Here is a 16,620-nt window from a genome sequence, read left to right as displayed (position 1 = left end):
CTTGTTTTGCAGTGTTTTTCACCACCATCTCATAGCGGGATTCAAGAGGTGTATAATTACACTGTCAGGTGGAAGGATCTGGCTGTATAGAAGGCACCATTTTGTTTAAGAGAATATTTTAAACTGATGAGAAGTATGAGCAGATTAACAGTAACTTACAGAATGTGATATACATATGCACATTCATATAAACATAAATATATGAATGTCAAATGTTAAGAGATTAATCAATTAGAATTATAATAAAGATGCAGAAATAAAATTGAGTGGTCATTTATTCCATGTAGAAATAAATTGACCATTTGCATCAAACACATCTCCTGGGGGGAGCTCACCAGTAAAGCTAGAAAGGACATGACCCAGAGTATCTGATCAAAATATTTTAATGTTTCAGCCTTACATAACAATCAGGAACATAAATAAAAAATAATCTCACACAGCACATTTCCATTGATGAGTCAGCCCTTTTATTAACAACTCTTCCCACATTTACAGAATTATTAGAAAGGGATATTGTTTCCCAATCTTGGTCATGTTAGGGAAATAATCCTCAATGCTTTGATAAATTGGTGAGCTGGTTGATTGAAACAAAAAAAGGGACTGAAGTGACACCAGCTGGATAATGCTGGAAATACAGCTAAAACAGTGCCTCGTGCAAAACACAGGGCCCTAAAGATCTCACCCCATGTTAACAGTCTGCAGTCGCCACATTGTGGAGGTCCAAGATCTGCATGAAGAAAGTGATAGAAAACTGTCTGAAAATAATTACATCACAACCTACACAAGGATCCTATGGGAGTTATTATCAGTCTCCTCAGACTCAAGCCTGTCAGAGCCAGAGAGCACCTTATCGCCACAGATATTCAGAGCCCAGTGCAAAACATCACAGGAGAAAGACATTTAAACAAAGACTACATTTGCTTGTCATTAGTACTTAAAGCTCACCTTGTAGTTTGGTATCGACTTAGCCTTATCACCTTTGGGGAAAATAAGTTCCATTAGGACAATCAATGATAAGCAATAAACATTAAAAATCTACAAGACTCAGACTAACATTATCCTCAGACTCGGGCCTGTCAGAGCCAGAGAGCACTTTATCGCCACAGAAACTCAGAGCCCAGTGCAAAACATCATAGGAAACAAAGTACATATGAAAGAAAACCAGACTCACCTTGTGGATTGTTCTGACAGCCTCGTAACCTTTGGACAATAGAAAAAGACTACCATAAGGACAATATCTGCAACGGACAATCAAGCAGACAAGACTAACTACAGTAGACGCGAGCATCCTCAGACTCGGGCCTGTCAGAGCCAGAGAGCACTTTATCGCCACAGAATTTCAGAGCCCAGTGCAAAACATCATAGGAGACGTTTCAGACAACGTATCAGACACCGCAATGCCCCAAGTAACTTGTTAGCTAAGCAGTGTCCATAGAAAGGTTTACCTTCTTGGGTATAGGCTAAATCAAAACGAGATATATTTGCCAAATACTTGATTTGCCTCAAGTCAAAATTATAAATTGAAAGTTTCATACAAACGTTTAAGTAACTATAGCTAACTACCAACACGAGCTTCCTGTAGACGTTCTACAATTAGCATACTTTGCTAGCAAGCTGCTAACGTTAGTTAGCCACATCGAGGGAATTTATTTACTGTCTAACTAAATTAAACATGACTGCTGAGGAAAGGAACTATTTAGCTAAATCGTTTAATTCGAATAAGACGAAAATGTCCAACTTCACACTCACCAAGCCACGTGCTGACCCTCCAATCTAACCCTAGGAAAAAGCTGAGCCACCAAAATGGCCGCTTTTATATGTCATTTCTGGGAGGACCAAAGAATAGGACCCCATTTCTTTTGCTGCCTATCGTAGGCGCCGTAAGTAAAAACAATCACCTTGTTTAGAATTAACAACTTTAAGTCGAACTATGAAATAAAATGTATTTAAAGTGTATTATATGCATATTTAATTTGTTAACTACTTGCAACATTTTGTCTTGGATAAGATAACCATTGGAGAGGCCATACATGTGAAAGCATACATGATTCATTTGTAAAAAGAACATGTGATCAGGATACTCTATTGCCAGAGTTACCATTATACACTTCAGTATAATACACAGTATAATACACTTCAGTATAATACACAGTATAATGGTAACTCTGGCAATAAAGTATCCTGACCACATGTTCAGTATAATGGTAACTTTGTGTGAGTGGTTCTAGTTTTGTAACCATAATGTGTGGATTGATAATACTGTATTTCCCCTCAATGACAGCCCAATGTTTTAGGTTCAGAATCATTTGGGATGAGCAACAAGTGTTAAACATAGTAATACAAAACTGTTTAAATTCAAATTTAGTCAAAGTACCATGACAATAACATGAGCTTGAATGCCACGCCTGCATTGCAGAGTCACTGTGCCAGCAGCTCAACTGTCTAATGTTTTAAACGACAAGTCCTGGCAAGGCAGAGCAGAGAAGTGTAGCATAGCATTAGGCGTGAGATCATAAGGTATGTGAGTGACTGCTGTTGGTAATATGGCCCCCTATTAATCTCCAGAGATCCCCAGCTTTAAAGTAAAACACACATTCTCTCTCTCTCTCTCTCTCTCTCTCTCTCTCTCTCTCTCTCTCTCTCTCTCTCTCTCTCTCTCTCTCTCTCTCTCTCTCTCTCACACACACACACACACACACACACACACACACACACACACACACACACACACACACACACACACACACACACACACACACACACACTCTCAGACAAACACACACGCACACACTGGATGTCCTCACCAGCTGTGGCAGACCCCCAAACACCCTTGGGGAATGTATAGAGGAGAGGAAAGGGGGACGTGTAGGGGGTGGAATTTTGTTCTTCTTATCTTTGACTATATAATATGTGATTCTGTGGCTTGTGTAGTGGTATTTAACAACATACAGTTATATGACAAAACCTTAGGCTCTATATAGCACACATATACAGTGCTCTGTAACAGTCCTAGTCAAAGGTTGCTACTACAGACCACAGGCACACATACACACTAAAAGCCAAAAACACTGCACACTTCATTAACACTCAATGGAGAGAGGTAGAGGGTGAGAGAGAGAGAAAGAGAAAGAGGGAAAGCGAGCATAAGTGGGAGGGGTGCTGTCCAGTGGTGTGGTACAGAGAGACAGAGAATTAGTTTTCTGCAGCTGTTTTGAAGAGAGAGAGGGAACGGAGAAAGCGGGTGAGGGAGGAGAGAGGGGAAAAAGACAGCCAACTCATCCGACACTGACAGTGTGCCAAAGAAAGGGAAGAAGAGGGAGCAAAAGCACGGTAAAAGGAGTGGAAGAGAGAGGAGAGAACTACGGAAAAAACTGAGCAGGCTTAAGGGGAGAGACAGAAGGGGAGAGAGAGAGGAGGGTGGAGAGAAACTTAACCCAGAAAAGAGGAGCAAGATAAAAAAGTGAGGCCACCAGCAGCGGTGAACGAGTGGGAGGTAAGAAACTTTTCCAGATTTCTCTGGCTGAATTCAAACTTCATTAAGACCTGATACACTGATAGTTTACTGTACAAGTCTATTTTTGTAGTATGCATTCATATGTTGCTATATATTTCCTCTAGGCGTGGGTGTATGTACTGAGTTATGTGTGACAGCCAAAACGGGGGACAGGGGGAGGAGAGAGAGTGTATGCCAGAGGGGGTGATGGGTACTGTGGTGGGGGAAGAGAGGGTAGACAGGGGGTGAGAGAGTTGGCAGTGGGAGTATGTGCCAGGCTTCAGCATTTCAATAAGTTTCAGAAGATTTCCCCTTTCTGCTTTCTCTTGGGGTAGGCTATTTCAAAAATGTTGGACTCCTCCAGAGATTTATAATAGTTTGACTTGGACAGCACACAGGCATTTCAGATTTTTTAGCATGGTCTGTGATCAACTCAAATCTATGCCAGTAGATAGTAAGTGAGATATTATTCAAATAATACCTTGATTTGGTATGCTCTTATCACTATCTGTACTGATCGGGGTCCTTCACTAGAAAAACTAATAATTGGTTTAGCAGTCGCAGAGGATATATGGATTTAGCGGTCCATCTCAAAGGAATGAAGGGATACCTCTCATTCTTAGAGATTATCAACAGAGAAACAACCATTGATAGTTCTTCATCGTGTTCTTCCTCGTGGTCTTCCTCGTGCTAAAATAAAGGTTGAATAAAATAAAGGTTACATTTTAAAACATTCCCGGCATGCTTTAGCCCTGCCCAGAGGGAGAGGATTCAGTGAGGGAACAGGAAGAGGGGTCAAAGGTTAAGAAGGAAATTATTAATTATATATCTGGCCTCCTGTAGTGATAGGGAACAAAATACCCTGTGGGTTGTGTCATCTTCCTGCAGACAGACAGACAGACAGACAGACAGACAGACAGACAGACAGACAGACAGACAGACAGACAGACAGACAGACAGACAGACAGACAGACAGACAGACAGACAGACAGACAGACAGACAGACAGACAGACAGACAGAGCGAGCGAGAGACAGAAAGGATCCACACTTTCATCACAGGCCCTCAGTGGAGATGAAGAATCATGTGATAACCCATGAATAGAGGCAGATACAGAAGAATCACTGGATCTGATAGTGGGTCTGACTGAGGGTGGGAGAGATAGAGATATCTGGAAAACAGGCAGAGAAAGATTAGTCTTGTGACAGAGTGGGATTCGTTACATTCCCTGTAAAATGCCTTGAGAGAGGTTTTATTGTAAGCTGTTTGGGATCATGTGGGTTTGTCTCTCTAGTTTATATTTGTGTCACTGAGCATGTGAGTCTGTCTGCAGGGCCGCCTCTAGCCTTTTGGGGATTTGTTTTGCAGTTTTAAAGCTAATTTCCTGCAATTCTACACATTTTGTAATGACGTATGCCATGTTAATGTGATATCTTAATGAGAATGACTAACAAAATCAATGGGGGCCCCCTGGAGTTCAGGGCCCCTGGACACTTGCCCTACGTGTTTAGATAGCTGGCTAGACTAACTACCTATTAAACAAATTGTTAGCTGACATGGCTAATTGAGTGACTATCAGTGACTGACATAACAAGAGAACAGTGGAGGCTGGTGGGAGAAGCTATAGGAGGACGGGCTCATTGTAGGAGGACGTCCTCCTATAGCTCCTCCCACAAGTCTCCTCTGCAGCAGAAAAACTGCTGATGTACAACCACATTTAGAAATTGTACCTGGTGTATTCTTGCTCTCTATAGTAGGTTTAGACAATTCTATTTTTGGGGGTCGTGCCCGCTAGCGGCCGAGGGCCCTAAGAAACCTCTTATTTGCTGGAACCGGCACTGTCTGTCTGAGTGCGTGTCTGTAGATTTAGGAGCATGTGAGTTTGTGTGTGTGTTGTGTGCGTATTGCATGTGTGTCTATGTTTTAATGTTTTCTCTAGGGCGAGAGGGGAAGACAAGCCCATCAGCAGAGACACAGAGAGGGAGAGAGTAGGAAGACAGGGACAGTGGGGTGACCTTTACCCCCTGTTTATTTTGGGATGGCTCAAGTTTCAAAGCTGGGAATTGTGGGAGAGGGCATTCCATCCTTGCTGGTAGACTCAGGGCCTTAAATGCCAGGCGTGTGAGTATCTGTTTTACTGTATTATACTGATACTGTACCACGCCAGAATAACTCCCTCTCACCTACTGCTAGTTATCAGTCTACCCTGTACACTGTAGAAATTATACTTTGCTTTTGCAACACATTTGTCCAATTCTACACTGTAATGGAAAACTGTAATTTATACGGTAATTTGGGGTATTATCAACAACAACAAATTTGTGGGCGGGGAAATAATTGCTGTATTTGTAATGATATTGTAATTCCAAACCACAGAGTACAGTACCATACCGTATCTTTAGAGCACCAAAAACCTTTTGACCACTAGTGGGTGCACGGTATTGTTGTTTCTGGCTCATTACCATATTTTGAGGCGTGCCTTGTAAGATGCTATATTTGTTGCACCCATGAGTGAGAATGCTGTACCAATTGAACTCCTATGTGGTTACAGTGTCTCATCAATTTAAAATGTATAGGGGACAGATTGGAGTGGCAGCAAGTTGTAGCCCTTTCCTGCAGTCAATGACCAAAGTGCTCCCTTTGGCCTTGTGGGTGAAATGTTATGAATATCTTTTATAATATGCTAATTTATCAAGAACATTTTTGAAAAAAGCTATGAAAAAATGGTGTTTCTATGTCAAACAGTTTTGTTATATTTCAGTCTTCTGTGATTTACGTTTTAAACATTTAAATTATCTGACATTGTTGTCACGTCCTGACCAGTAAAGGGCCTATTTGTTATTGTAGTTTGGTCAGGACGTGGCAGAGGGTATTTGTTGTACATGTTTTTGGTTATGTGTTTATATAGAGGGTTATTTTGTGTAGAGTGTTTCTGGGTTTAGTGGTGTATCTATGTAGAAAGGGTATTTGATTTAAGTGGTCGGGGTTTATGAGATGTATTTATGTAAGATAGGGTGTTTGATTTAGGTGTTCCGGGTTGTTGGGTATGTTCTTGTATTGTATTTCTAGGGGGCTGGTCTAGTGTTGTATTTCTGTGTTGGCCTGGTGTGGCTCTCAATCAGGAACAGCTGTACATCGTTGTTGCTGATTGAGAGTCATACTTTGGTAGCCTGTTAGTTGGTGGGAGATTGTGCTTGTTTAGCTGTGTGCCTGACAAGACTGTCCAGTTCGTTTTTTTATACGTTTATTGTGTTTCCCTTCTTCACCAAATAAAAACATGAGTATATATTTTCCCGCTGCGTCATGGTCTTTACCCTACGACACCTGTGACAATTGTACAGGTTTCTTCTTGTTTTTAAGCCTATAACCGTGTGTGAGGTTATACTTTTGTTTCAAAGTACATTTGTTTAAGACTACCATGTGTGACCCTGATTTAGCCCACTGCAGTAAAAGGTTAAACCTTAAATTTGTTTAGCATTTTGCCATGTCCTTGGTCTGTTTTGCTCTGTGGTTGCAGCCAGTTTGTGTCACGTCTGTTCGAAGGAGCGGACCAAGATGCAGCGTTTTTGTAGTTCCACATATTTAAACGTGAAACTTAATGCAATACCGAAATAACTTGAAAAATAGGAAAACAACAAACCGTGACGCAGAGAGGACAACACACTACTCAAAAGATAATCACCCACAAGGACAGGTGGGACAAACATCAACTTAAGTATGGCCTCCAATTAGAGACAACGACAACCAGCTACCTCTAATTGGAGGTCATGCCAAACAACAACCCACATAGAAATACAACAACTAGAACCTGAACATAGACATACAAAAACAGATCAACACCCCCTGTCACGCCCTGACCACTCTACCATAGAAAATAACAACTTACTATGGTCAGGACGTGACAGTTTGGAAGCCTTTGTTAAGGCCTCCGGAAGTGCACGTGATATAAAACACCAGAAATATGTGTAAACACTTTGCATACTGCAGCAGCCAACCTGCTTGCACTAATCCCTTGTAATTACAGAACAATACTGTGAAATATAAACCCCACCCCTCAGTGAATTTCATTCATTCACAGTTGAAGTGTACTGGCTTTGATATCGTATTCATATTACAGTAGGTATACTACAGTATACTACAATATGAAACACAGAATTTTACTTATGACTGAGCTGCCTGTAAGTTACTGTCAAATTCACAGCAACGTCTTTACAGTGTATCTTCTTATCTGTCCAGTTTTATTTATACATGTAACAATCTCTTGAATAAACTTTACTGTGTAGGAAAATAATTATCTCAGACTTTCTAAACCAAACTGGTCTTCATGGATTTCCATCATTGTATTCAACTGACCATGTAAATGTATGTTGAGAGGTGCACAGAATGTTGAAGGACATAAATTATTTCACTATATATTTTTCTGTTTCAGTGGACAGGATGTCGACTCTCCCTCCTGAGGTTGCCACTGAAGGTGCCACCAAACAGAGCTTCTGGATGGTGAGTATGTGTGTGTGCGTGTGTGTGTGTGCACAGAGAAATGGAGGGAGAGAGATGGAGAAAGAAGTGGAGAAGGGGAAGAAACAGACCGGAAAACACAGCAGCACTTAGCCTCAGGATGTCTTGATAACCTTGTACAAGAGATTCCCGTGACAGACAAAACAGTATTGCTGCTCATAGGTCAGTGTGTACAAGGCCTCTCTATCACACTTGGCTGGCTATATGTTGTTTAGCTTCAGATAAATGAAGTTCTGCTTCCCTTTTAGCTGGGACATCATCCCATCATTCACCCACCTCTTTACAGACGTATCGTAATCCTTACAATGTTATTACTTGTTAATAAACAACTCTGAAATGGATTATGACAACTTAATAATACATCATATATGCCATTTAGCAGACGATTTTATCCAAACCAACTTACAGTCATGTGTCCATACATTTTACATATGGGTTGTTGGATGCTTAAGATTTTTATTTAGTTGCAGTGTACAGTGAAGTACTTAAGCTCCGAGCTCCAACAGTGCAGGTGTGAATGAAACAAAAAAACAAAACAATAATAATACTGATAAATATAAATGTCTATTGGGGTCCATAGAGGGAGCAGATAGCGAATATGTTTCTCAAATGAAAAATATATTTGTTTTTAACCATCCTCCATAATGCTCATATCATGATAGGCAGATAAATGTGCTATGGCTATAGGATAGGTTGGTTTGGCTTCTATGCTCCACCAATTGGCTAGTTGCAGCTCCATCCGACTGACCAGTGTCTGCTTCTTCTCTTCCTGTTTGCTGGCCTCCTGGTCATTGCCCCACTTTCATCTCCCCTCTCTCTCTGTAATTTGGGCTCCCTCCTGTTGTGTTGGATGTGTTTCCAGCCCAGTTCCTCTTAGTGCTGTTCTCTGGCCCTCCTCTTCTGGCTGCTGCCTGTCATTGTGAAGTGTTGGGTTGAATATGTGCTCTGGCTCTTATTATGGAGTATAATGGTTGTGTTGTCATAGTTGTTACTAGTTAAGTTCTGTAGAGTGTGTAGAATAGCCATCACTGGAGTGACAGTCCACTGTACTGTCTGATTGATTTGAGTTTATAGGTTGACTTTGTTGTTTCCCCAGCATTTCACATTGTTCTAGTTCTGCCTGTTATGTACACAACTATGCAGCCATTTGATTGCTCTCCTGTGTTGGTATGTACATGAAATGTGATTTGTTACAGAGAACCATGTCTGATCTCTGATGACTTGTTTTCTGTGATATACTGTAGTGTTGTGCAGGCTCAGTTGTAGTGGCTGTCTCGGCCTTTGTGATTGGATGGCTGCGGCTAGTTCTAGAGCAGTGCTGTTGGCTTTGGGCAAGATTCCTCAGCTGTTTTCACTTAATTCTCAGAGTCAGTAGAAACCACAACATACACAAAGAGAGAGGGAGAGGGAGGGAACGGGAAGAGGATGACCTAAAGGAGAGACAATTACATAGATATTGTTTGGAAACGTGCCAAGGTGTGTGTACGTATGAGAAAAAGAGAGTGAAAGAGAGAGAGAGAGAGAGAGAGAGAGAGAGAGAGAGAGAGAAAAAAAATATGAATAAAAGTGATCAAACTGAAGCAGAGGGGTGAAAATAGAGCCAGGAAAATAATGGAGCGTTTTCCAAACTCCACATCCACAAACACAACTCTGGTAATGTCATTACCCTCTGTTACTCCATCACTCCCTTTTCATCTGTCCTTTTACTGGCCTGTCTATGGGCCTGTTTTCATCTGTCCTTTTACTGGCCTGTCTATGGGCCTGTTTTTACCTGTCCTTTTACTGGCCTGTCTATGGGCCTGTTTTTATCTGTCCTTTTACTGGCCTGTCTATGGGCCTGTTTTCACCTGTCCTTTTACTGGCCTGTCTATGGGCCTGTTTTCATCTGTCCTTTTACTGGCCTGTCTATGGGCCTGTTTTCACCTGTCCTTTTACTGGCCTGTCTATGGGCCTGTTTTTATCTGTCCTTTTACTGGCCTGTCTATGGGCCTGTTTTCATCTGTCCTTTTACTGGCCTGTCTATGGGCCTGTTTCCACCTGTCCTTTTACTGGCCTGTCTATGGGCCTGTTTTCATCTGTCCTTTTACTGGCCTGTCTATGGGCCTGTTTTCATCTGTCCTTTTACTGGCCTGTCTATGGGCCTGTTTTCACCAGCCACACCCCGTGGTGCCTTCAATAGGCTTTGACAGAAACCTCAAAACATTAAAATGACTTGTCTAAAGGAAAACATATCGACATTAGGATGAGAACAGGTTACAGGTCACGGTGTCGAGAGTGTAGAGAGGAAACAGTAAAATAGTTTTTTAACTGAAAGGAACTTCACTATTCGTGTTAATATCCATTGCTACATTACTACTGTACGTCCAATCTCAAACTTTTCCCTCCCCCTCCTCGTCCTTGTTCACCCTCTCTATTCCCCCCTCCCTCCCCTCCCTCCCTCCCTCCCTCCCTCCCTCCCTCCCTCCCTCCCTCCCTCCCTCCCTCCCTCCCTCTCGCTCTCTCTGTCCTCCCCCTAGCCTGGGAACTACCAGCGCACGGTGAAGCGCACGGAGGATGCCTTCCAGGCGTGTAATGACATCGTGCTGTGCTTCCAGGAGAGAGCCCGTGTGGAAAGGCAGTACGCTCAGCAGCTCAGTGAGTGGAGCAACAAGTGGAAGCCCCTAGTGGACTCCAGTGAGTACTGCAGCTGAAGAGATTTACTGTTTGCTCACTATGTTCCCTGTTGATACTGTATACCCATCCACTCTCTCTCTCTCTCTCTCTCTCTCTCTCTCTCTTCATCCCTCTCTCTGCTCTCCTCCCTCTACAGGCCCGCTATATGGATCCCTCCTGACGGCGTGGCAGTGTTTCCTCTCCTCCGCCGACCGTCTCGCCGCCCTGCACTCGTCCGTGTGTCGCTCCCTGGTTTCGGAAGACGGGGACCGCGTCAGGACCTGGCAGAAAGAGAGCTTCCATAAGAAGCTCTTTGGAGGCTTCAAGGAGTCCCAGGACTTTGGGACTGGCTTCGCACGTGCTCAGAAGCCATGGGCCAAACGGCTGAAGAAGGTTAGAATACTGTAGATCAAAGAGAGGTCTCTCTAAGACACTATGAATCACCACGTTGAATGGACAATCGCTACTGAGAAATTCCCAGACTCAAAGATCATACCTTTATATAGGGTAGGGCGGAGGTAAATGACTTGTAGGGGTTTGTATGGGAGTCTTCATTCAGTCACTAATATGTCAGCGTTACCTTATGCCCCTCCTCAGCTGGACAAAGCCAGGAGTGCATTCCATAAAGTGCAGCGTAAGGAGCAGACTGCCAGGGACCGGGAGGTCCACGCCAAGGGCAACCCTGACGTGGCCATCGAGAAACAGAGGAAGATTCAGGAGGAAAGAGAGCTGGCTCAACAGGAGACGGAGAAAGTAAGTGATAGACAGTAAGAGAATGAAGGAGAGAAGTGAATGTGTGAGTCTGTGTTTGTAATACTGTGTAACTCTCCCTCCAATGCGACACCCACAGGTGCGAGCCCGCTATGAGAAGGTTCTGGAGGAGGTGACCCGCTATGCCCCTCGCTACATGGAGGAGATGGAGTGTATTTTTGACCAATCACAGGAGGAGGAGAGGAAGAGGATCAGCTTCCTCAAACAGGCCTTCCTGTCTGTCCACAGACACCTGGACGTCACCAACAACGAGAGGTAGGCTACACCTGCAGCCAGTCTGTTACTAGGATGGTGTGTGTGGGTGTGTTTGTTGTAGTTGTGTAAATGTCTTTATCTCGTCTCTCACTCTCCATTTCTGTCACGCCCCATTCTATCATCCCCCCTCTCTCCCTCCCCTCTGTCTCTCTCCCTTCCCCTCTCTCTCCCTCCCCTCTCTCTCCTTCTCTCTCCCTCCCTCACTCTCCTTCTCCCCTCTCTCTCCCTCCCCCTCTCTCCTTCTCTCCCTCCCCCTCCTCCTCTCCCTCCCTTCCCCTCTCTCCCTCCCCCCTCTCTCTCCCTCCCCCTCTCTCCTCCTCTCTCCCAGTGTGAAGGCTGTGTATAATGAGCTCCACAACACTCTCATGGCCATCAATGAGCAGGACGACCTGCGCTGGTGGAAGAACACCCACGGACCGGGCATGCCCACCGACTGGCCTCAGTTCCAGGTGCAACACACACACATGCACACACTCACACACACAGACACAGCGGGCTAATGGAAGTTAATGGGGCCTAATATAGTGTACTGTAATATGGATTGATGTAGACTTCGGCCCTGTGTTATTGTCAGAGTTAGTCTAATGTAGTGAACAGTGTTACAAGCTAATGCAGCAGACTGTATAACAGTAGCACATGGTCCAACATACTGAGAATAACAACAATGTGACCAGTATTACAGTCTCTGGAGGCTAATATACTGGACTGGTCTGCCTTGTTGTACAATGGGGTCTAATGAAACGTCTCTTTCAGGAGTGGACGCCAGAAAAGAAAAGCAAAAAAGGGAAGAAAGAGAAAGAGGTAGCGTCACAGCAAGGCACCATAGAGAGGAGGTAAACATGTCTCCACCTGTCTGTCTTTATTGATTCCTCCTACAGTACAACTCTATCTCAGTGATGTGAAGTAGTTAGAGGAATTTACGTTACAGTCTTAGTATGATACAGGAGACATGTAGTACTCACTTCCCATCTCATTATGATGAATCATATAGTTCAGATACTGACTGTTGTGTTAATTGCTTGTAGTTAGGGTTAGTGTATGGTTGATTTACACTAACACGCACACTCTCTCTCTCAGTGTAATGATTGGAGGAGTTAAGGTCAGGGCTCTCTATGACTATGACGGACAGGAGACAGATGAGCTCTCCTTTAAAGCAGGTAGGCCTTTACGCTGTACTTGTCTGTGTGTGAGAGAGAGAGAGAGAGAGAGAGAGAGAGAGAGAGAGAGAGAGTGTGTCTGTGGTACTCTGTGGTACTCTGTTACTGAATGATATATAATGGCCATCCTCTCCCCTCCAGGTGAGGAGTTTCTGAAGACTGAGGATGAGGATGACCAGGGCTGGTGTAGAGGGATGAAGGATGGAGGGAGAGAGGGACTCTACCCAGCCAACTATGTAGAGACGGTGTAGTTACACCACTATGTTTGTAAAAAGAAATAGATAGAATGAAAGTGACTCATTTTGATAAGAAACAAAATGATCCTGAAATGATCCTCAGCTGATGTTTACTGTGTACTGTTCCTTAATGAATCCAGGCTGCATCACATCCGGCCGTGATTGGGAGTCCCACAGGGCGGCGCACAATTGGCCCAGCGTCGTCCAGGTTAGGGTTTGGTCGGGGTAGGCCGTCATTGTAAATAAGAATTTGTTCTTAACTGACTTGCCTAGTTAAATAAAGGTAAAACATTTTTTATGAATAAATAAATAATAATACATTTAAAAAGTGTCCATGCTATCTGCAGGAAAGCTTTCATCCAAAGAGAATACACTATGGGGATATGATAGCTCTGAATGAACTTTTGGCATACCTACACGGCATCAAATATCCTGGTTTTCTTTTCTTTAAAATATGTTGGAAAATGTTTAATATATTTACCTGAGACACCTATATGAAAGCTATATGATGTATGATGCCTTTTTTGTACAATTTGAGAGATGCGATGCTGATTCTATAGGTACATACATGTACTGTACATGTCAACACTTGATGCTGAAGCCATACTGTATGTTTGCTGTTCTTATAGCGCTAAACTCTCCTGTTCGCTTTAGTGAAACATGTATTTATGTAGAAATAAGTGCTTATCACAGGCTTTAATCAGTGATTATTATGAACAGAGTGAAACTTTGACAATGAGCACAATTCATCAATACCTGTAGCCTGACCAGTAATAGTATGAGTAGCAAAGTCTCCTGTAGCCTGTGTGTGTTATAAGAGTACAATGTGACAGGATTGGAATCTCCTCTCAGAGGGACTGTAATAGATCTCCTCTCAGAGGGACTGTAATAGATCATCCTCTCAGAGGGACTGTAATAGATCTCCTCTCAGAGGGACTGTAATAGATCTCCTCTCAGAGGGACTGTAATAGATCTCCTCTCAGAGGGACTGTAATAGATCTCCTCTCAGAGGGACTGTAATAGATCTCCTCTCAGAGGGGACTGTAATAGATCTCCTCTCAGAGGGACTGTAATAGATCTCCTCTCAGAGGGACTGTAATAGATCTCCTCTCAGAGGGACTGTAATAGATCTCCTCTCAGAGGGACTGTAATAGATCTCCTCTCAGAGGGACTGTAATAGATCTCCTCTCAGAGGGACTGTAATAGATCTCCTCTCAGAGGGACTGTAATAGATCTCCTCTCAGAGCGACTGTAATAGATCTCCTCTCAGAGGGACTGTAATAGATCTCCTCTCAGAGCGACTGTAATAGATCTCCTCTCAGAGGGACTGTAATAGATCTCCTCTCAGAGGGACTGTAATAGATCTCCTCTCAGAGGGACTGTAATAGATCTCCTCTCAGAGGGACTGTAATAGATCTCCTCTCAGAGGGACTGTAATAGATCTCCTCTCATCGCCTTCTTGATGGCAACTACCCTTAATAGAAACTTTGCCAAAGTGAAGGATAGGATGCCATTTCTGTGCCTGTCCACGTTCTGGTTTTTCTTTTCCATTTCTAAATGTGTGTATATGTGAGTGTGTACTATACATGCATGTGTGTGTATATGTGTGTACTATACATGCATGTGTGTGTATATGTGTGTACTATACATGCATGTGTGTGTATATGTGAGTGTGTACTATACATGCATGTGTGTGTATATGTGTGTACTATACATGCATGTGTGTGTATATGTGAGTGTGTACTATACATACATGTGTGTGTATATGTGAGTGTGTACTATACATGCATGTGTGTGTATATGTGATTGTGTACTATACATGCATGTGTGTGTATATGTGTGTACTATACATGCATGTGTGTGTATATGTGAGTGTGTACTATACATGCATGTGTGTGTATATGTGAGTGTGTACTATACATGCATGTGTGTGTAAATGTGAGTGTGTACTATACATGCATGTGTGTGTAAATGTGAGTGTGTACTATACATGCATGTGTGTGTAAATGTGAGTGTGTACTATACATGCATGTGTGTGTAAATGTGAGTGTGTACTATACATGCATGTGTGTGAAAGGTAAGCCTCGGCCCTCATTGTCTCTTGTAGTAGTATATTTGAGCCTTTCATACTGTAAGTGCCTTTCTAAAGAATAAAATGAAACAAAACAAATGTTGATAACTTTTGTTGCCAGGTTCTTGGACAGGAGATGACGAGTGATAACACATTTAAGGATGGTGTTTGTGTTGTTCTACAGTACATACAGTATCAATGTTTATTTACACATACACTGAAGAGAACAGCTAAATGTACAGTATATGTGTGTGTGTTTGAGTGTATGCGCGTGCGTGTGTGAATGTGTGTATACAAGTGCTTGCAGCCGTGTGTGTGTGTATGTGTGTGTGAATACCATCGGCCTGGGTGTTGAACCGGGCTCTGGAGCGTGTTTATGGTGCCACATCAGTAGAGTTGTCAGTCTGAGTGGCAGTCAGACACAGACATCTCTGGCTCCCAAGTGTGTATCACAGACTGTGTCAGAGAGTAGAGCAGAGTGGAGTAGAGCAGAGTGGAGTAGAGCAGAGTGCAGTAGAGCGAGGCATCCTGGACCTAGTTCAGGTCAATCGCTTCTCTTCATCTGCCTGTGATGTCACCTCTCTCAGCCAGATGGGAAGTGACATTACCATATGGTCAGAATTCAAACACATCACCCATGGCTCTGGATGTTGATGATTCTGTATTCAAAGGATTGCACATAGTAAGTGGCTCAGCAGTGAAACAAACAGATGGTATCATTGTAATGTGATATGGAATTCAACAGAAATAAAGGCTATGCATGTATTATAGGTAAAACATAAATGGAATGTCTACTGTATATCTAGAACCATGCCATGATTTGTATGTGTCACGCCCTGACCTTAGAGATCCCTTTTATTCTCTATTTGGTTAGGTCAGGTTGTGACTAGGGTGGGCAATCTATGTTTTCCATTTCTTTGTTGGGCGGGTATGGTTCCCAATCAGAGGCAGCTGTCTATCATTGTCTCTGATTGGGGATCATACTTAGGCAGACTTTTTTCCACCTTTAGTTTGTGGGATCTTGATTTTGTATAGCTGCTGTATAGCCTGCAGAACTTTACGTTCGTTTTTGTATTTTGCTGTTTTGTCGGTGTTCATTTTAATAAAGTAAAATGTACGCCTACCACGCTGCACCTTGGTCCGATCATTACGACAAACGTAACAGTATGCCACATAGTTTAAAATCTGTTGATTGGTCAAAATGATACCCCACCTGTATGTGGTCATGTGAGTAGGAAGGATGGGTCAAAATGGCCGTGGTGGTGTGAGGAAACAATTAATTAAATGTTTGTTTAAAAGTTTGAAAGTAAAATAGTTGAGTAATTGTGCTGTAAAAACCTGTTTCTTTGAATTATCTTCCTGGGAAAATGTGATCACTGGACTACTCTCATCACCAAGGACTTCCTTTCATCACCAATGACTTCCTTTCAGCACCAAGTACTTCCTATCACCCCCAAGGACGTCCTTTCAC

At 42.9% G+C, this 16,620-nt stretch overlaps 1 protein-coding gene, 1 long non-coding RNA gene and 3 other non-coding genes across 6 annotated transcripts; 1 reads left to right on the top strand and 4 right to left on the bottom strand.

The window, feature by feature from the left end:
- Nucleotides 1-367: 367 nt before the first annotated feature.
- Nucleotides 368-1,811, bottom strand: LOC106601575 (uncharacterized). The gene is made up of 4 exons (XR_001328030.3): nt 1,750-1,811; nt 1,172-1,200; nt 946-977; nt 368-727 (listed from the first exon to the last, which is right to left on the bottom strand). It is a non-coding gene; the product is annotated as an uncharacterized LOC106601575 (long non-coding RNA).
- Nucleotides 808-895, bottom strand: LOC123741919 (small nucleolar RNA SNORD88). Its single transcript, XR_006769445.1, has one exon. It is a non-coding gene; the product is annotated as a small nucleolar RNA SNORD88 (small nucleolar RNA).
- On the bottom strand, nt 1,055-1,142 carry LOC123741921 (small nucleolar RNA SNORD88). Its single transcript, XR_006769446.1, has one exon. It is a non-coding gene; the product is annotated as a small nucleolar RNA SNORD88 (small nucleolar RNA).
- On the bottom strand, nt 1,284-1,371 carry LOC123741922 (small nucleolar RNA SNORD88). The gene has a single exon (XR_006769447.1). It is a non-coding gene; the product is annotated as a small nucleolar RNA SNORD88 (small nucleolar RNA).
- Nucleotides 1,812-3,105: 1,294 nt separating the features above from the next.
- On the top strand, nt 3,106-16,272 carry LOC106601509 (protein kinase C and casein kinase substrate in neurons protein 3). 2 transcript variants are annotated; one of them, XM_045715303.2, is made up of 10 exons: nt 3,106-3,493; nt 7,922-7,989; nt 10,524-10,680; nt 10,817-11,052; nt 11,257-11,412; nt 11,510-11,685; nt 12,014-12,134; nt 12,439-12,518; nt 12,763-12,842; nt 12,984-16,272. In XM_045715303.2, exons 2-10 carry the CDS (start codon nt 7,930-7,932, stop codon nt 13,091-13,093), a joined length of 1,176 nt encoding a protein of 391 aa, XP_045571259.1. In that variant the 5' UTR covers nt 3,106-3,493; nt 7,922-7,929; the 3' UTR covers nt 13,094-16,272. The 2 variants fall into 2 exon arrangements, with proteins under 2 accessions (XP_045571259.1, XP_045571260.1); XM_045715304.2 differs by lacking the exon at nt 12,763-12,842 and having other exon boundaries at nt 3,107-3,493; nt 12,984-13,111.
- The last annotated feature ends 348 nt before the right edge of the window (nt 16,273-16,620 follow it).

Source organism: Salmo salar, chromosome 03, assembly GCF_965601325.2.
Source record: "Salmo salar chromosome 03, fSalSal1, whole genome shotgun sequence".
NCBI classification, from domain to species: domain Eukaryota; kingdom Metazoa; phylum Chordata; class Actinopteri; order Salmoniformes; family Salmonidae; genus Salmo; species Salmo salar.
Note: the sequence above shows the minus strand (reverse complement) of the source record. Positions and strands in the feature narration are given on the sequence as shown.

What these genes read in the sequence shown, in the direction of transcription:
- LOC106601509 (XM_045715303.2), top strand. Translation starts at nt 7,930, where the DNA reads ATGTCGACTCTCCCTCCTGAGGTTGCCACTGAAGGTGCCACCAAACAG. An exon ending in CCAAACAGAGCTTCTGGATG is followed by an intron (nt 7,990 to 10,523) that starts GTGAGTATGTGT and finishes TCCTCCCCCTAG; the next exon opens with CCTGGGAACTACCAGCGCAC. An exon ending in GAAGCCCCTAGTGGACTCCA is followed by an intron (nt 10,681 to 10,816) that starts GTGAGTACTGCA and finishes CTCCCTCTACAG; the next exon opens with GCCCGCTATATGGATCCCTC.